The 21,302-nt window shown below is 40.9% G+C and overlaps 1 protein-coding gene across 1 annotated transcript in view; it reads left to right on the top strand.

The window, feature by feature from the left end:
• BAIAP2L1 (BAR/IMD domain containing adaptor protein 2 like 1) overlaps positions 1 to 21,302 on the top strand; it is an 88,526-nt gene that overhangs the window by 39,373 nt on the left and 27,851 nt on the right. Inside the window, exons 4-5 of the mRNA XM_057528502.1 lie at positions 20,166 to 20,227; positions 20,336 to 20,407. Coding sequence (XP_057384485.1) covers positions 20,166 to 20,227; positions 20,336 to 20,407 — 134 coding nt within the window. The remainder of the gene's footprint in view (positions 1 to 20,165; positions 20,228 to 20,335; positions 20,408 to 21,302) is intronic.

Below are 21,302 nucleotides of genomic sequence, written 5' to 3'. Positions count from 1 at the left end.
AATTTTCTACATGTCGAAAAGATGGGCTTTTTCTGATGTGATTGATTTTATGGCAGTCAGATTGTCCTGTCCATTATAGTTCAGCAGATAAAAGGTTGTGTTAAATAGTGAACCATCATATAGTCTGAAACTGATTGATCATGTGAGTATGATTCTGTATTTTGTGTTTTCATCAGCTTTAATCAAGAGTTTGTATTTTGTATTAGGAGCATTTATTACATGACCATTTATTCCAACTTTGCAAATGACTTGCCATTTCAATTTTCAGGTGGCACCTCTTTGGGAGCAAAAAATGATCTAACTGTAGAGAAAGATAGGCTTATAATTTATAAATGTATAATTTATAACAGCTATATAAGCACATACCATATAAGTCCATATATCATCTAGGCATATTGGCATAAGTATATATAAATTTCTAAAACTGTGAGAGGATGTTCTGTGTTGTAAATTGTACCTCTCTACAGAAGTTATTATAAAAAAAGCATTCCTTCTCCCAGCTTTGAAGTAACCATATGTGCAGGTGATATATCATAATTAGTAAAAACTACAGGTATAAAAGCTAAGATGTCAAATCGAGATCAGTCATTTTAACATTTAATGCTTCCTGACGGCATGATGGGCACATCCTGAATGTCAGTCTGAAATGTCATTGCCTATTTTTCAATGCACTTTATGATACTTGCCCGTTCTCTTAAATCTTTGAATTTTGAAGTGTGTGAAGGGAAAATTATCTTGTTTAAACCCAGTTTTCACAATTATTTAAATTGGTCTTTTTCTCCTCAAAGGATATCATGTGTCCTGTCAACTCCGGATGGGGAGAGGGTAGGACTCCTTATTCTCAGGCTCTCAGCCGTGGCCAAAGAACAGTGGTCAGGGGGCCGCAGCAACTGTCCAGGTCTCCACGAGGCAGGGGCCTGGGGGCTCTGCCTCGTGACCGCCTCTGTCGTCATTCACGAGAGCTACCCGCATCCTCTCACAAATGCCCATGGGTGTCTTACTCTATTCATGGCGCTATGCTGGGCCTGAAATCAGGAGTCAAACAAAAACACAAAGGTCTAACACACAAGTAGGGGAAGGGACTTCACAGCAAGAAAGAGTGGCTCTGGTCAGAGGCACCAGACACAGCAAAGGGTATGGCCCCTGCAGGAGGTTGAGGGGGGAGGACAGCGAAGTTAAAGGGAGAGGGACACGGCGGAGACAGGCATAGTTAGAATCGTGGTGCGGGTGAGGCCTGCCTTGACCCTGCTGGCCACATGTTCCCAAGCGCACGGGCATGCTGCGGAGGAGAGTGACAGCCTCGGGGTGGGGGGTGGGGGGGCGTGGTAGATTCCTTGTTAGCGCACATGGGGTTCTGAATGTTTTTGGTCTTCAGCCACTTGGAAGTAAATGCACTTCCTCAGGTACTCTTTCCTGGTCTGGATGCCTTAACAAGATTATTAAAAGTAAGGATGCCAGTGTAAATCAGCTATCCCTCAATTGAAGGAAAAAAAAAAAAAGTAAGGATGACAAGGAGCACATGAAAAGATGGTCAACACCATTAGCCATTAGGGATTTGCACGTCATAACCACAGTGAGATACCACTTCACACCCCACAGCAGCTGTAATTAAAGAGACGATGGCATGTGTTGGCAGAGATGCAGAGAAATGGGAACCCTTGTGCATTGCCGGTGGGAATGTAAAATGGAGCAGCTGCATTGGAAAAGAGTCTGTCAGTTCCTCAAAATACAGAGTTTACCTTATGACCCGGCAATTCCATTCCTTAGATGTCTCCTCAAGAGAAATGAAACATATGCCCATACAAAATCTTAGCATTATTCCCAGCAGGCACAAGGTGGAAACAACCCAAATGTCCAGCAACTGATGAATTGATAAACAAAATGTAGTATATCCATACTGTAGGGTGTTATTCCGTCATAAAGAATGAAGTACTGATACATGCTACAACATGGATGAACCTTGAAAACATGCCAAGTGACAGAAGCCCGATTAAAAGGCCACATATTGTAAGATTCCATTCATACAAAAGTTCTAGAGCAAATTCATAAGAGACAAAAAGCAGATTGGTGGTTGCCGGGGGCTGGGGAGAGGGGAGAATGGGGAATAACTACTTGATGGGTACAGGGTTTCCTTTTCAGGTAGTGAAATGTTTTTGAACTGGATAGTGTTGATGGTTGTACAACATTGTGAATGTACTAAATGTCACTATTGGTAAATTTAGGTTATGTGTATTCTACCACCAAAAACCCCAAGTATGCCACTTCTGAGAAGTCCCCAATATATGGGATATCCTAATTAATTCATACTAAAAACAATATAATAGACATTGTAATGATTCAAGAGGCTAGTGGTACCCATTTCCCAGCCCCTGTGAAGGGTTTTAGTTGGCCCCGCCCGACTCAGGATGAATTACACAGTAAATGAATTTTGAGGTGCACACTTCCAGTTATAAAATAAGTAAGTCATTGGGATGTAATGTACAGCATGATGACTATAGTCGATAATATTGTAGTGCATATTTGAAAGTTGCCAAGAGAGTATAACTTAAAAATTCTCATCACACACACACCAAATGTTTTGGTAACGTATGGTAACAGGTGGTAACGACTTCTTGTGGCGAATGTTTTGCAGTGTATACAAACATTGAATCATTTTGTACACCTGAAACTAATACAATATGATATGTTAATTATACCTCAATATAAAAAAACTTTAATGAATTTTCTTGGCGTTAATGGAAATACAAAATTCAAGAGTCTCATGTAATTCTCACAGCATTCCTCTGAGGAAGGAGATATCATTCCCATTTTATAAACAAGAAAACGAAAACTTAGGTTAAATAACTTGTCTAACTTCACACAGGTAGTTAGGAGTGAAGCTGGGGTTTAAATTCCAGTTGGTTGATTCCATGGCGAGTGCAGGGTTTCCCACAGACTCCGAGTTTAAGCTTTAAGGCCTCTCAGTTTCACGACATCTTTTAAAACCTGTACTTAATTTTGAATTTGTGATTTTGTACTCCTTAAAGAGGACCCCACAAAAGTTGGATTTCTACACAGGGAACAAATTACAAAAGTAGTCTTTAAAATCTGGAAGACAGGGTGTGCAACAGAAGGGTGTAGTTGCTTGTGTATTGTTCCTGAAATCCAGTGGGAGGAAGTGACAGGAAGCCGGCATTTGGTTCAGTATAGAAAATGGCCTTGGGACAAGTCCTCCTGTAAAACCTGCAAAGGAGCTATGAAGAGCTGTGCTTGCAGCAATGTCTCGAGAAGGATTCTGAGGCTGGGGGAGGTATCCTGATGGTCCTTTAGCAGTGTCTGCTCTAGGGAGGTTCCAGAGGGGGAGATGGCAGCAGTTACAACAAATGTGCCACCACTGCCCTGCTCAGTGAAACGTTCAGTGAGAAGTAAGCTCTAGGATGAGCTTAGAAATGTTTGTTGATGGACTAAATGAGTGTATCAGATAAGGGTGTTGGGCTCTTGCATTCTAACTCTATGAATCAGGTTTTTCTAGGCTTTCTTGAAACCATGACTGTCATTTACAGCATTAATAAACTTGGTCCCCACCTTCAGGGTATCTACAGCTTAGTAAGGGAGATTATGAAAATATATACATACATAGCTTTAATACAGGACCCAGTGCAAGAGTAAAAGGTACAAAGGCTACAGGACTTCATGGGAGGAGGCGATCACACCCACACGCAGGTGGAGGAGGTAGAGGCAGACTGAGTCAGGGGATGCTGTAATCCTGAGTAGGAAGGGGGTGGTTTCTGGTGGAGGGAGCAGGTGGAGGGGACAGGGGATATTTCAGTTTGCCTGGGATTCAGGGCTCATGGAGAGGATCGTGAGTGAAGGTTAGAATTGGAGCCTTATTACTTTGAGTGATAGGCTACAGATTCTGTGTTTGTATGTCTCATTTCAAATTGAAGAGTTAGTATTATTAGGACTAAAAGGTTTTGCACTATTAAAAGCTGACTAATATTTTAGGAGCATGAGTTCAAAGATAACAATTATGAGATGACTAAAAAGGCGAGTTAAATGGCACGCTCTTTACAACTAAAAACTGGACTCTTAGTGTCCAGAGTAAGTCTATTCCTGTAACTCTCGAGTGCAGTGAAGCTGGTATGTGTATATGTCTCGGGTATTTATAACTCAAAGCCATAGCTGATAGCAGCTTCCATTTTTATAACAGTAGGAACTTGTGACTTTTTTCTCTCCATATATATATGATTAAATGTTTTAATATTATCTCACTTTTATTCTCTACTCAATCCTGCCCAACTTTCCACTTCATATTAATATTTTAAAACAACTTATGAATCCTCTAGGAAGTTTAGAACTTGTTTTATAATGAGTATTAAAATACACTTCAAGTTTTTAAAAAATTAATACTTTTACTGAAAAATGAACCTAAGAAACAGTTTCTATCATTATTATTTTAAAATGTCTGTTTTACAATAATTAAAACCCATGGCTATATAAACTATCTTGGGCACTGCTTTTTTTTTTTAATCAAAGTATAGTTGATTTATAATGTTGCATTAGTTTGTGGTGTACAGCAAAGTGATTCAGTCATATATATATATATATATATATATATATATTCTTTTTCAGATTCTTTTCCATTATAGTTTATTACAAGATATTGAATATAGTTCCCTGTGCTATATACAGTAGTACCTATATTTTATATATAGTAGTTTGTATCTGCTAATCCCAGACTACTAGTTTATCCCTCTCCCTGCTTTCCCCTTTGGTAATCATAAATTTGTTTTCTATGTCTGTAGTCTTATTTCTGTTTTGTAAATAAATTCATTTGTATCTTTTTTTTAGATTCTACATATAAGTGATATCGTATGGTATTTGTCTTTGTCTGACTTACTTCACTTAGTATGATAATCTCTAGGTTCATCCGTGTTGCTGCAAATGGCATTGTTTCATTTTTTTTTATTGTGGAGTAATATTCCGTTGTATGTATTGATATATACCACATCTTCTTTATCCATTCATCTGTCGATGGACACTTAGGTTGTTTCCACGTCTTGGCTGTTGTAAAGAGTGCTGCTGTGAACATTGAGGGGGCACTGCTTTTTTAACTTAACATTCCACACGTATTTCTTTGAATTCATAAGTAATCCATTTACTCGTCATTTTGATGGCTGCCTACATTTCACTTCTTTAAATTGTCCTCTCTTGGCACCGAGGTGGAGTCCCAGCGCTGGGGAGGACGGTGAGCGTTGTGGTAGCGGGATGAGTGCAGGGTTTGTTCTTCTTTGCTCTTGTGAAAAATTGTCCTTTAACTAAAAAGTCCTTCTGTGGTTTTCTGAAAAGCACATAAAACCAAATATTCAGTAATCAGGGGATCACAGTAGTGTTTCTTCCCTCATTTGCATAGCAGTATGCTCAATTCAGTGAGTGTCTGCTAGGCGTTGTTCTGATCACTTAGGGATAAATCAGTACGTTCAAGTCCCCGCTCTCGGGAACTTGCGTTCTAGTGGGTGGTAAACAGGTCTATTTGCCAGGCAGTAATGAGGCGAGGGGCCACTGATGGAGGAAAGCGGTGGGCGCAGCTGGTTTGGGTGGGGCGTCAGGGACATGCAGTCAGGAGGGAGAGCGGATGTCCCAGGAGACCGTTCCGTGGAGGCCGGCAAGTGCAGCGTTCCTGAGGCCTGGTGAGCTTGGGTCCCAGTTGGGAAGCCGGTCGGTTGAGGTGCAGTTAAGGATGGGGAGAGGGAGGGGATGAGGGCTGGAGGTGGGCTGCGCGGGTGGGACCAGGCCCTGTGGGGCCTTGTGGGTCATGGTAAGAACGTTGCCTTTTGGCCTGAGGTGAGGGTGACGAGCTTCTGAAGGTTTTGAACTCCGGAGTGGCAAGATTCTTCCTGACTCTGCTCAAAGAATAGGCTGTAGAAGGGTGGGAGCAGGGACACGAGTTGGGAGGCTGTTGTCCCAGTGCAGGTAGCCAGAATGCTGGGTCGGCCTGGGATCGAAGGGAGAGGCAGTGGGTTTGCTGTGCATTGGCCGCCAGCTGTGAGGGGCTGTGGTGGATGAAGAGTCAGGGTTTGTTCGTAGATGTCTTAGGTTTGGGCTGCCTGTTAGACCAAGTGGAAATGTTGAGGCAGCAGCTGGAAACATGGGTCCGGAGTTCATTGAGCGTGTAGCTTTTTATCCCTGTGGGCAAGACGGGCCCTCTTTCGCTTGCGCAAGGTGCCCTGTGGCTTCCCTCAGTCGCAAGGAAACCAACAATTATAAGCATCACAGCGAGTCAGATGCTTCACCTCTGTGTTCTCATTTGATTCTCGCCAGGTCGTATCGGGGGCTGTTTGTTTACATGTCCATCATACAGATGAACCAGGGATGCAGGGACCAGCCCTCCCCACCCCACATAAAGCCTCACAGCCGCAGGAGCGTGCCAGTCGGGCTGGCAGCCCAGCCCTGTTCTGAGCGCTCTTCCCCAGTGTAGCTGTGCTGCAGGCTGTGGGGTTCCCTGCCGTTTGCAGTGGATCGCCATCTTTTTATGCCTCCCTAGTTCCTTTCCTAAAGCATTTTTTTAGTTTGTTTCAAAAGTTTAGGTGCATCAGGCAAGGTGGCCATCGACCGCCCTGTTTGACTTGGAGTTAGGGCCTGTGTGTGTGGTGTGTTTGGGCTGTGACAGGTGTGGGGAGGCTGATTGTCATGGGCTGCCTTGGGGATTCAGTCCTACTACTTTGGTTTTACTTCCTGCACAAACCAAACATTGAGCTGAAATGGCTTCAAGCGGTCAGGCCGGCCCTCACCCAGTGCGTCCGTGCCTCTGTGATACCCCCCCAGAGGTAGCCTGTTCCATTTTCAAACAGCCCTAATAATTAAAGTGTTCTGGTGGATGTTGGGCACACATGCCTGTCCCTGTAATTCACACGTACTGGGCATCATTCTGTCCTAGGGTACCCAGTAGGGAAAATCTAATTCCTTTTGCATATTTGAGTGAGGATGCAAAGTAGTTAAGAGCACAGGCTCGGGGTCGGACATGAGTTCAAATTCCAGCCCCACCACCTTTAGCACTTGTGTAATTTGGGGAAAAATCATCTAACCTCTTGGAAGTCTCAGCTTCCCCTTCTGTACCGTGAGGTAATAGAGCTACTTTTTGGGCTGTGATTACTAAATGAGGCCATTTCTGTAAGGCAGCTAGCACCATGCTTGGCACAAGGCAAGGACTTGACACCTGTAAGCTGCCCGTGAGGATCATACAGTTGTCATCTTCCCGTCTGAAGTAGAAGGTGAGGAATACTTTTGAACTGTGAAAGCACCAAGTTATCCTGTTTGCTCAGTTGTCCCTTCGGAGTAAGAGATATAATAAAATGGATTCTGGATTTTGTGGAATCTCCCTTAAATTCATGTCAAAATAGGACTAACCAACATCCACATGGGGAGTATGGTTTTAGATTAATGGCTTTCCATCCAAAAGTTGGGAGCAGTAGCCCACTTTTATTTTGTGTTTTTAAACTTGCCTAATTAGAACTGGTTGCCTTAAAAGAAAAGAACAAAAAACCATAGTCTTTTGAAAAATTTCTTCACTTAAAAATTTAAGATGGTTTTACTCAGTAATACTGGACGGAAACTGTCTCTTAGTGCCTCCTCTACCTGTGTATTGTCCTCATCTTTGTGTTTGGGGGTCCTGTTTTAATAATTTTAAAGAACTTAAAATTTTTTCAGATGTAGCATTTTTCAAGCTTAAATGAAAATGCCTGCAGTTAATTAGTGATTCCATAAGAATAACTGGTTGTCAGCTTCATTCATTATTGATAATGCGCACCTGCTATCATTTTTGTTGGCATCAAAATGGTTGTATTTTAACCTTAATCTACTAATCGATGAAAAAGGAAAATAAATAATTAATGTTAATTTATCTCACTTGATGTAATAACTTATAGAAAACTTTTAATCTTTTAATGCTGTATTTTACATTCACATGTAAAGAAGACAACTGCTTATAATCTGTATATGGATGCAAAATTGATAAATTATTTGTGTGATATAATTGATACACTTGAATAAATTCACATTGTTCTTTTAGCTAAAATAAGAGTAGTACATTAAAATCCAACTTGGGAAATATTTTCATTGCAAATCCTGTACTTTGTTTAACTTGACAGCACTTATGTGTAGCAGGTAGGCTAAATTAGTTTAATTGCTAATCAAAAATGAAGTGGATAATAAACATTCAGTTTGCTTCCTGAATCAATCTAATGACAGAATTATCACCTAAGCCCCGAATCTCCACCCTCCTTGACATAATACTTGGTTATAATTTTCTGAGGGGACATCTCTACTAGGTATTACCTTAGGTATTGAGAAGACTAGATCTCTGATATTGTGGGATTGCATTTGCTCTATACCTAACTGAAAAGACTTGATCTTAAAATATCCAGAAGGTTTTCTAGTGATAGTTCCCATTGAGATTTAAGTCCTGTTGTTAGGATAATAGTAATATTTTATTTTTAAAAGCATTTTTACATAAGCTTAAAGTTAATTCAGTGTGTCAGTCGTATGGGGTTTATTAGTTTCCATTTTTTCTTTCTTCAGACCTTATTTAGAAAAAGAAAATGTTTCTTAAAAAAGAAAAAATGTTTCAATGTTTCTTTTTCTAGCTACCTTCTTAATTCACTTTTCTTCTATTGCCAAACTTCCAAAATAAGTAGTTTATACCAGCTTCCTCCCTTCTCCCTCGTCTCTCCCTTCCTCTCCCACTTTTTATCAGGAAGCTGGAAGGAATCAAACACTGAGTGTCTAGTGTGTGTCTTGCTCTTGGCCCATTCCACTTGTTAGGCACTTAATCCTCACAACTCGGGTTGCCAGGTGTCCAGCACTGAACCCACAGAGTCTGGGATTGTAGCTTCTTGCTTGGCAAAATGAAAATTTTATAAACAAATATGTCTCTTGTTTTTTTAAAGAAAATTATCTTGTTTGTGACTCAGAAGCCTCTGAGACTGGACCTCAGTGTTACTAAATCTTGGTGATAGGAAACAAAAGATGACAGGAACTTGCTCCTGGAGCCCTGAGGATGGAAACAGCCCCACCTGGAGCCGGCCGGCTCTGCTTTGGCTGCAGATGGATGCCCAGCGCTCACAAGTCAGGGACCAGGCATTTGGGTTCCACAAAAGTCACTTTTCCTGTAGGCATTCCTATAATCAGTATATTTATACCAATACAATCAAACACTACAGATGCCACTTTCTGAGAGGTCCAGCTTTTGCTGGTTTTCTTCTCCTGCCGTCACTGAACTTCCATGCTTCACTGCAGTCACCCTTTCATTTGTTTGTTCAGTATGTTCATTAACAACCAGACTTTTAAGGCCGGTGTGTTCCAGGCAGGCACTGGGGGGCACATAGGTAACGGAATCAGAAGATCAAGTTCTCTTCCATGTGTAACTGCCAGAAACGTTCAGACACTACGTGTGTGTTCCTCCAAGCAGGGTGCTGGTTCCTAATCACAGCAGGTTCCAGATGGCCGCTGTGAATTTATTTTTAATTAATAGACTTTATTTTTTAGAGCAGTTTTAGGTTTATACAAAATTGCATAGATCTCACACAGTTCTCACACACACTCTCTCCCCCACTCACTATTTCCCCTGTTTTTAACATCTTGCATTGGTTACAAATGATGAACCAGTATTGGTACATTATTATTAACTAAAGACCATAGTTTATATTGGGGTTCTATGAGGTTGACAAATGTATAAACAGCCACCCCTCCACCAGTCCTTGGCAGTCACCGATCTTTTTACTGTTTTTATAGTTTTGCCTTCTCCAGAATGTCATTTAGTTGGAATTGTGTACTATGCAGCCTTTTCAGACTGACTTCTTTCACTAAACAACATACATTTAAACTCCCTTCATGTCTTTTTGTGGTTTAATAGCTGGTTTCTTTTTAATCCCTGAATAATATCCATTTGTACAGATGTACCACAGTTTGTTTATCCACTCATCTGGGTTGTTTCCAGGGTTTGGCAATATAAATAAAGCTGCTATAGGCATTCATATACTGTACAGGTTTTTCCATAGGTATAATATTTCTAGTCATTTGGTTAAACACCTAGGAGCACAATTGCTAGATCGAATAAGACTGTTTACCTTTGTAAGAAACTGCCAGACTATCTTGAGAAGTGACTGTACCATTTTGCATTCCCACCCATAATGAATGAGCGTTCCTCTTGCTCCACTTCAGCATTTGGTGTTGTCAGTTTTCTGGATTACAGCCGTTCTGATAGGTGTATGGTGGTATCTTGTTGTTTTAATTTGCAGCTCCCTAATCATATGGTATGGATCATCTTTTCATATGCTTATTGGCCACCTGTATATCCTACATTTTAACTGAGTTTGTTTTCTTATGCTTGAGCTTTAAGCAGTCTTTATGTATTTTTTTATATGTATTTTGGATACTAGTCCTTTATCAGATACATGTGTTGCAAATATTTTCTCCCAATCTGTGGCTTGTCTTTTCATTCTATTAACAGTGTTTTTTGTAGAGCATAAGTTTGTAATTTTAATGAAGTCCAACTTACCAGTTTTTTTCTTTCATGGATCATGCTTTGGGCATTATATCTAAAAACTCATTGCTAAACCAAAGTCATGTGTATTTTCTCTGATGTTATCTTCTAAAAGTTTTATAGTTTTGCATTTTACATTTAGGTATATACTCCATTTTGAGTTGCTTTTTGTTAAAAGTATAAGGTCAGTGTCTGGATTCATTTCTCTGCAAGTGGATGTCTAGTTGTTTAGCATCCTTTGTTGAAAGAACTATCCTTTCTCCATTGTCTTTGTCTCCCCTGTTGTCTTTGGGTTTCTTTTGAAAATCCTTCTAAATGGAGTGTCAGTTATAATCCACTGTTATTATCCTGGAGTCCTGTTGATGGGTGATGTGGTGGTAAAGTACTGGAGAGGGAGACCATTCTATAATCTCATGTTTAAATCTCCATTGTTTTGTTTTGTTGGGTATTTTTGGTTTTTACAGTGGGCCACAGTATCTGGGATATGACCTTCGGAAGAGTTTCTTAGCCTTTTTTTCCCTCGCCTTACTTGAGACAGGAAGGCTAGAGGGGCTGCAGGTAGCTAGTTGTCCTTCCCCAGATCAGATAAAGCTGACGAAAAAAGTGTTTCCCTGGAGGGCTAGCCTTCCTTACACAGAACAGAACAAGAACAGAACAACTCTGGGCAGATTTCAAAATGGTCGTTTTCCCCCTCCCCCTGCCAGAAGCCCCAGAGGAATTTTCTCCATTCCTAACAATAAAAACCTGGTGGCGAGGATGCCTCCTAGAGATAAAACTCATGAAAATGTGAGCCGCCTGTTGTTTTTAGCTCTCAAGCTGGTCCACACTGAGCCTCCAGCAAATCCTCAGCTACCGTTTGGGTTCCTGGCAGCCATGGCTCCAGCATCAGTCTCTGCTCTTGGTAAACTCTGATTTTCCACATCAGCCTGTGAACTTAATTCTCTGATGAATCTAAGAGTTGTTTTTCAGTTTGTTTAGCTTGTTTCTTGTTGTAAGTAAAGGAGTGACAACTTCCAGGCTTTTTACGCGTTGGAGCAGAAACCAGAGGTGCCCTTGCAATTCGTTCTAACCCGCAGTGGTCAGATGTGCCTCTTCTCATCATGGATCAATCCTGATAGATACTGTTTAACTACAGTACTGTGAAGGCTGTGAGGTGGAGGAAAGCAGAGTATATTCTCTAACTGTGTTCTGTTTGATAATAGGAGAGTAACAGTTTTTCCTTTGGGGACCCTGGGAATGGGGGGTGGGGAGGGAGGAGATGAGTTTAGGAGAGGTCGGTGTCTGTTTCTCTCATTCTGTAAGTTTTAAGAGTTATTCCGAAGCATTTTAAACATAGTACAATAAGGCATACTAAAGAATGTATAGATGTATATGTATAAGGGACAAAAAATAATGAAACACGGTGACTAGTTACAAGTTGACAACCTAGTATGTGGATTTTATTTCTAGAAAACAAGTACTCACCCAGAAAATGGCGTGTTGAGGAGTGTGGGCCCCATGCTGTTGGCATATATCATGCATTATTGAACTAATTTGCTACTTCTGTCTGGACGCACACACCTTACCAGCCAGTGTTTCTCTTCAACTCACAGGAAAGTATCACACTCACCCAAGCCTATGAAGTAAGTATTCTAGTTACCACCGTACAGGTGAGATTACCTGGAGAGAGGTTAAGTAACTTCCCAGGTGTGCACAGCTAAGAGGCTTGTCTGGCACCATTGTAACTTCTTGCAGACTCTGACCTTTGCCCAGTCTTAGTGTCCCTTGAGTTCTCTGTGGGGGATGACAGGCCAGAGGACCCCACTTTCTGAAGATGCTTCAGTCTTTTAGCTTTCACAGTACCCCGGCCCTTTCCAGACTCCTTTACCAGCCTTTCATCTTCTTCATGAGCTCTTCTTGCTAAAGATCTTGTGTTCTATCACTTAAGAGATCAGCAGTAGCTGCTGGCCTCTTATTATGAAAAACCAACATCCTTTAGGCAATCTCTTCTAGACTTTTATATAAAAGTAGGTTCTGTTCGTTCTGTATCTAAAAGGGACTCCACTCTGGTGGGGTCGGGGACAGGGGTGGTGTTTAGGTTTGTGGTTACAACTTTTGTTTGGCTCAGAGGACTTGTCACTTTCAGATCTTTGGCCATTTCTACTATTTTCTAAAATCGAGGTTTTCAGAGGTCTTACTATTAAATAAGTAGAACATTGATATCATTTCTCCTGTCAACAGACCTCTTCATCTCTTCCTTACCTTTGTCAGCTAGCACTGAATGAACCATCAGAGAAGGGTGAAATCATTTTATTCTTCTCCAACAATAAGCAAATAAATTTAATGTTGGCAGTAAAGAACTAGCATGAGATAGCCCTGTATCAGAAACCCTAAAAGGGGATGAATAGTCAGGAACGCAAGATAATAACTCTCAAATGCCAGGTCTTCATGATTAGATTCAGGTTATATTAATGCTGTCTGAGGCAGTTTGTGCTCAGAGTATCAATTTGGACACACAGTGTTACCTGCCTCTCATTTGTGGCATTATTTTTGACTGTCCAGTAGAGGTGTTGTCTGATTTCTCCAATGTACAGTTGCTTTTTTTTTTTCTGTTGCTACTTTCAGACTATGTAAATATCTTATTCCTCATCAACATTTGTATCCTAAATTTAGCACCTATTAATGATTTTTGCCCAAACCAGTCTTTACTGTGATGGTTGCAAACTCTACTGTGATGATTTTCCAGCTCTAACAGTCCCTTCATACTGACCAGTTGGCACTTGGCATTCCACTTGTAGCAGGAGCCCTCTCTTCTCCCTCATCTCTTTCTTTTTAAATTTATCTATTTATTATTGCTATGGTCTCATGGATTCTACAAATTTTTCAATGATTTATAATATATTACTGTCCTTATTTTGGTGCTCAAACTGTCCCATGTTTGGCCAGTAGGAGCTCTTTTGAGCTGACTCTTTTACTCTTTCATTCATTCATTCATTCATTCCTGTGCACTTCCTTACTCTTGCGTAACAGTGTGTTCCGGGCTCATCTTGTCCTTTTACGCCTCAGCTGTGGAATCCACAGCCATTTTTCTGAGGAGTGTTGCTTCCCCTTAGTGGGGAATGATTTTAGAAACCAAGATTTGGGTACTAGGTGTGCTCATTGCTATTGAGATGTCATCTGGGTCCTTTCAGCCAACAGAGCTAGGAAATAAATACATGTGTATAGCTTATATTGTGTACATACACACACACAAATAGACATGTGTGTGTATATATATATATGTATACACACATATATTCATACACAAATGAGCAAATGCACTTACATTTATGTATTTTGGAAATGTTTGAGAACCCTGGCTGCTGGTAACATCAACATATTTACACACTTTCTCAATCCTATAATACCTCTAAAATAGCTTTGGAATTATTAGGAATTTTATAAATTTATAATTTTATATTATAAATTTATATTATATGTTAATATATTTTATTATAAGTTATAAATAAACTTAAATATCATTAGAGTTATGAAATATACTTTAAATACCAAAAAATGACCATACTAACTCTTGGGAAAAAGAGTTCAGAATTTGTTTGTAGTTTTACCATTCACCCTGTCTACTGTTTTTTTTTTTTTTTTTCCCTATTCTGTATATTGTGGTAAAATATTGTAGAGACTTTGGATTCTGTTATCCTCCTCTTAAGAGTGTGGAGTTTTATTCTAGCAGACAGTTAAATTACTGATGAATCACCTGACTTTGTGGAGGCTTAATTTTGGACTTTTTTCTGGTGGATCTATTTTGGTTTTGCCCTTAGTCCTGTGACTTAGTCCTCATTCCTAAGGTATAGCCCTTCTCAATTTCAGTGGGAAGCCTGTGGTGTTTACCAGACCTTGAATTCCAAACTCTGTATTCCCAACACTGTGTATCCTGAGAACATCCGCTAAGCTTTCCAACCTTCCAACTGTTGCTTTTGCTGCATTTCCTAGTCTCACCCTGAGCATGTGCAATTTAAGTGTTAGTCAAGGATTTGAGGGGAATTTGTATACAGTTTGAGGTCTCCCTGCTCCTCCATTGTGTGAGTATTCCACAATTTATCCATTCTTATGTTGATGGATGTTTGGGTTGTTCTTAGCTTGGAGATATGATGAATAAAACTGCTGTGAACATTCTTGTGCATGTCTTGGTGAACAAATGCACTCATTTCTCTTGGGAAAAATATCTAGGAGTAGAATTGCTGGGTAATAGGGTAAGCAGATTTGTTTATCAGATGACTGTCAGTTTTGCCTTTTCTGGAATGTTTTATAAATGGAATCATACAGTATGTAGCTTTCATTGAGCATAATGTGTTTGAAATTCATCCATATTTTTATGTCTAGTTCATTTCTTTTTATTATTGGGTAGTATTTCATTAAATTCTTGAAATGGGTGCTTAGAGCATTGATTTTTCACTCATTTTTTTCTAGTATATGCATTTTAAGGCTATAAAATTACCTGTAACCATGGCTTTAGTTGCATCTTACATGTTTTATATGCTATATTTTCTTTATCATTTCATTTCAAAATAATTTTAACTTCCATTGTGCTCTCTTCTTTGACTTACAGGTTATTTAGAAGTCTGTTTCATTTCCAATATATGGACATTTTCTAGTTACCTTTTTGTTAATGATTTCTAGCTTAATTGTGGTGCATTTAAAGAACATTCTAAGTATAATTTCAGTTTTTTTGAAATACCAGGAGGCTTTCTTTTGGCTCCTTTTTAGTATTTTGTGTTTGCTTTAAAATGAAGTTATTGGATAAGCTTTATATGTAGGGTATATATAGATAATGTAGTCTTTATATGTATTATATAGTATTATTTATATGTTCACTAGATCAAGTTTATTTATTGCATTATTCAGTCATCTATATCTGTGCTGATTTTTTGTCTGCTTGTTCTATCAGTTTACTAAGAGAGGTATATTAAAATCTCCTATGATTTATCTGTTTCTTTTTTATAATTCAGTTTTGGTTTAGAAACATTGAGACTACATTGAGATGCACACAAATGCAAAAGTTTTCTATCTTCCAGATGAATTGAACCTTTTGCCATTATGAAATGACTGCTTTATCTCTAATAATGCTTCTTGCCTTCTTTGACTATTTTGTCTTCTTTGTTTGGTTTTAATGTACCTGCATCAGCTTTCTTTTGGTTAGTGTTTGCCATGTATCTGATTCCATCCTTTCACTCTCAACCTTTCTGTATTTAAGTGTGTTTCTTGTAAGCAGAATATAGTTGGGTGTTGTTTTTTTAATCCTTAACAATCTTTGTCTTTTAATTAAACTATATACTCCATTTACCTCCAGTGTAATTACTTTTGCTTTCTACTCTCTGTCCTATGTTAATTTCTTCTCTAGTCCTTATTTTGACTATTTTTTCTCCTCTCTATTAGCTTGATAGTTATATGAACTTTATTCTTTTAGTAGCTACCCTGGAGATTTCACCATGCATCTTTTCTTATCAAAGTCAATTGTTACTTGGCACTTTACTTTCATTTCTGACAATGAAAGAACTTTGGAACACTATATAATTCTGTTGTATGACTTCAGTTTGTCTCACTTGTTTTCATCAGATGGGATAAATCATGATCAGTGGTAGAATAATTATAGTCTCCATGCAAGGTGTTAATTAGAACTGTGGAACTATGATTGGTTAAGTCAAAAGCTAGACTTTGGAGGAACGTTGGATGAAATGCTCACCCTATCACTGACTTGGCATTGTGCCTATCAATGTGCACATTGTTTATTTGCACAATTTCAATACTGACGAGAGAAGAGCACCTCCACCTGCATCCAGGGACTCGGGAACAGCCATTGGGAGCTATTCTTAGATGCTGGCAAAGCCTTCCAAGCTGGGTCACATGTTGGTAGGTACTACTCCGACTCTCCTCAGTGTTGGTGACCCTGAGTACATACTTGTGTTTTTTAACGCAGCCCATCTATGTGTAATTTGCTTTTACTTTCATTATATTTTCTCTGAATCACATTGGGTATCTGAAAAACTCTCAGAAAAAGTATATCCTTTTTCCAGTGACATTTTTTCTATCAATTTTCCTTTAATCCATTACAGTGTAACTTTAGGCCAGTAGTGGGTTGGCTTCCATCTTGTCGTTTTATTGTCTGATTCCACTCAAAGTCACATGGAGGAAGTAGTGTGCGCCTGTCACTGCTCTGTGCTATCTGGAAATAATAAATGTTCTGATTATCCACGATCAAATGTAAATGAAAAAGAATATTTATGCCTACACGTTCTGTGCTACTCAAGTCCATTAGTAGTGTCCATCTGATTCCTCTAAATTTATGCTGTGAATTGATGAAGAATTATCTAGTTGAAAATATCTTAATAGTCCAATGACTAACCTATATTTCAGATGAAAACTTTCTTTGTGTTCATACTAGTAATATTTTTAAATTTTTGTTTAACTTTTAAAGTCCATACTGCCTATTGGCTAAATGCGTATCTTCATACAGTATTGTCCAAAATGTTGGACATATTTGTTCATAGTTTCTAAAATTAGAGTGATACCACGAGTAGCTATTATTTGTATGAATTTTAGAGAAAAATTGATGGTAGACATTGACTTTTAGTTGTATCAAGTTCATGATTTTGAAAAATTTGTATATATTTAAATTCCCTTAATATTGCCATTTAAGAATATAATTTATTCAGACCGAATTACATTATTGTACTTACTATGAGTTTCTTCCCAAAATATTGACTCAGAACCTAAAAGGGAAAAAAGGAAATGGTTGATCCAGTACATACGGTGCTGTAATTTCTGGGATCAACACGCTGATTCCTGTTTAGGCGTTTACTTAGTTCTGCTCCATTAGAATCTGGGCCGTGCTTTCTCGACTGCACCCTCTCGTTTCAAAAATTTTTTTTCTTCCCAAATGTAATTTATGAAAAAGTAGGTTACAGGGCTAAGAGTGAAACGTGCAATACCACATTTCAGACATAAAGTAACACTTGCTATGTTAAGAATAAACTTCTGTAGATTGAACATAAAGGCTGTTTTCATTTTCTGTTTCAAGATACTCTTTTGGCAGCTTGCAAAATCACAGTAAAGATGTTTTTTAATCCTTTTTATGACTGAGGACTCAGTGGCTGCTGCTATGAGGTTGGCATTTAAATTCCACGAACTGTGAGGGACAGGAATAACGGGGGGAAGGTCAGGTGTTCCGTCTCTGCCCGCAGAGTGAATGGGCTGTTTCACTGGGCCTTTTCACTGGGCGCCTGCGGGGCGGGGAGAGACTGTGGGCAGGAGGGGGAGAGTGAGGAGGGGGCTCGGGTGGCTGGGGCCCTCAGGCCGGAGCACCGGCTTTAGCAGCGCTGACGTTCCCCGAGGGCACCGTGCGCACAAGCACATACTTTTGACATGCTTCTCGGAGGTCCATGTTATATAAGGTTGTAAAAATAAAGTTCATGACAACATGAAAAAAAAATGTGAACACTTTGCTTCTAGCCTGAATCACTCTGAATGATTTAAGCAAAATTATTTTTAGACCTTTTTCTTTTTTAAGTAGATCTGATTTGCCCGGGATAGAGTGCTTGATTTTCAATTAATTGCAGTGGTTTTTGTTGTTGTTGTTTATTTTTCATCTCCAACTCAGAGTTATGGGTTTAAAATAGATGTGAAGGTAACTCAGATTATTTCAATATATGAAATGACATATTAATGTAATTATATTCTTGGTCATATAAAGGTTTCCTTTGTGAAGAACTCTGGTTTATTTGTTTCATGTTGAGCTTTAGGAGAACTGAATTATGGGATAAATGGAGTCAGTGTCACTGAGGATGCAGAGCGGGTACCTTGGTACCCTGGCAGGTGGACCATGAGTGCTGGGGACGTGTCTGCCCTCGCTCTCATGCTTATCCAGCAGATGTTCCTAGAATCATATGGTGCTTAGGGACTTACGTGTACCTATCACCTATTAATATGGTTATATCCTTCCAGGAGATGCTCTGTCCCCACCACCCACCATGGTTATTTTAAGCAACACTGCTCATGGTGGGCTTCAGGCCGAGGAGTTGTTTCATCTGGGACCCCATGGGAGGGAGTGACATCTTACATGTAGATTTGGAAAGATCCCTGGCACCTGTGAGGGAGGAGATCCAGAAGAGAACAAGCTGGGAGTCATGAGAAAGAAGAGCTTGAAGGAGGAGGGCGCCTCCTAAGAGGTCCAACTGGCAGGTGTAAACGTGTGGGGCAGAGGGCCTGGGGAGACCCCTCCCCACCTCTCCTAGAACAGGTCATCGAGCGAACATCGACTTCACATCATCCCCAAGTGCCTTCTCTCCTGGGCAGGGGAGGGCTGGCATATTTGTTGCCCAAGGAAGCAGGGTGAGTAAGAGGCATGGTTCCATGCCGGAGGTGGCCCAAGTGATGGCACAAGGGAATGAGTCTTTGTCATTGGGTGTGACACGTAGGCGGGGTGTCGACCCCTCATGACTGGCTGGCTGGCAGCCAAGAGCTTGGATTAGAGAAGATGGGGGTAGGGTGGGGTTCACTTGTAGGCCTGCTGAATACGGGGCGCCTAGTGGGGCATCCAGGTGGACGTGTTCAGGACAGGTGGAATTTCTGAGTCTGAAGATGGGGGAAGAGCCTGGGCTGCCCCCTTAGAGTCAGATGTCTTCAGATGTTTCCAGAACCGGGCGTACTAAAGTCATTCGCATAGAGGTGCTCGCTGAAGCCAGAGTCTAGTCAGTAATCTTTTCCTCTTCCCTCGTGTCTACCATAGTCGTCCTTTTCATTCTCCCTCATCCACAGCCTTTCAGTTTGCCCAAAGAACTCCTTTTTATCTGCCCACCGAACCATAGGATGGTCCGCTCGGCACGTTTTGTGGTTTGGGATGATTTGGTGGTGGTTCCAAATAACTCTTTCTCTCCCAGTTTTTGGGCGTCAGACCCATTTGGTTCCTGTAGAGAAGTTGGCAGGGGGGCTCTTGTTCACCTTTAGAAGCGGGGAGGCAGCGCTCTGCCGCGAGCCGCAAGACATGTGCTTTGCAAATCAAGTGGTCATCTCGCTGCTTTTTTGGAGCAACACTCCTTTGTCCCGGAACATTCTCTTCTGTGTAGTCGTTTCAGAGAACGGTGCAGCCCCAGGAGACGCGAGGCAGAACACTGTCCCTGCTGCGGTTTCCCGTGGCATTGAGATTTTCCAGAATGATACGAGAACTAATATGAGAAAGAGAAAATAACCTCTATCTTTTATGCCTGACAGATAATCAGATTACCCAGGATTAGATGAAAATAAGTCACTTGTTCCTACAGTTAGTACTATAATGACCAAAATAATCTCTTGTAAGAGAATTTAACAATTAAACCAGATAAATAGGATTCAGCGTAGGGAATGAGTAAATGGCAAGAGAACAGCGTGAGTTTGAAGACAGAGTTGGCGTGCTTTTGACGAACGATGTTGTGGAGTAAGTTTGCTGTCAGCTGCGTCCATCTGACCCACCCCTGCTGTCAGGACGCAGCTGGTGTTCCCAGTGCCACGGGGCTGGTGCCCACCTGCTCTGGGAGCAGCCGGGGACTGGGCTTCATCCACCACTTTACTTCCCTTCGTATCTTTACAAAAACCACGCAATGGCTTTTTGCCCTAACGTACCTGGTTTTGTCCACAGGCCACGTTCTCATAGAGATTTCGAGTATCCACAAGAAACTCAATGAGAGCCTTGATGAAAATGTATGTGAACTGTTTTTATATTTACCAAATACACTTTTTTATTTTTAAATTTTATTTCACTTCAAGTCTCACACCTGGTCTGAATTTTTCATTTCCTTGCGTTCACAGTTCAGAAAATTCCATAAGGAGATTATCCATGAGCTGGAGAAGAAGACGGAACTTGATGTAAAATATATGAACGTGAGTACCTAGTTGTGCTACACCTCCCGTGGGTGGAGGTGGCCCGGGGCCGGGGGCCCAGCTCTCGCGAAGGCTGCACTTGCCTGATGGCTGAGCTCAAGGACAACTTCCCCCACTGCTGACTCGGCGGCAGCAGGTATGATGGAGCTGGCCGTCGAGTGTGTACACGGCCGCATAACACCGACAAGGTCCCTTTAGGCTGAGTGGGCCAAGTGCTAACGCTTGGGATCTTTACTAAAAAGCATAGCAGGAAATCCTGCAGGGAATCATACACTTCTGGAGAACATTATTTTCAAGGAACACGCATATGTGGATGACACCTGCATCTGCGTTAGTGCATCTGTTGCTTTCACACACCGGCACTTGCGGACGTGAGCCGTGTGGGAGGATGCCGTCTGGGGCCCCCTGGGGCTCCGGGTCCCATCGTGGTGTCTCTCCCCTGTTGCCCTACGGCAGTGTCGATTCCAGCAGTTTGCTCCTTCCGCCTCGCCTTTCTGCTGCACAGTAGCTGCTTCCTTGGCCACCCGAAGCCCCCCTTCTTCTCCATGAGCCCCGCATAGCAGTAAGCGGTGGGGGTCACCCTGAAGTCGTCCTGCTGCCCTGCGTGCACGCGCTCTGCAGCCAGGAGGATGTAATACCAAGCTCTTTACGTGCATTACCTGATTTTTATCCCCACAGAAACTCTGTAACATAGGTACTCTTACTATCCCCACTGTACAGATTAGAGGGTAAGCATGGATTTCAGAAAAATTAAGTAATTGCTGAGATCACACAGGAAATGAGGGATGAAGCCAGAATTCTAACCCAGGTCTGTGAGTCTCCAAAACACTCTGTTTCACAGCCCTCAGAATCACCGGAAGCGATGGCTCTTGTTCATTCTGTTTCTTGAAATCGT

The sequence above is a fragment of the Balaenoptera acutorostrata genome, chromosome 15 (genome assembly GCF_949987535.1).
Source record: "Balaenoptera acutorostrata chromosome 15, mBalAcu1.1, whole genome shotgun sequence".
Taxonomy (NCBI): Eukaryota; Metazoa; Chordata; class Mammalia; order Artiodactyla; family Balaenopteridae; genus Balaenoptera; species Balaenoptera acutorostrata.
Note: the sequence above shows the minus strand (reverse complement) of the source record. Positions and strands in the feature narration are given on the sequence as shown.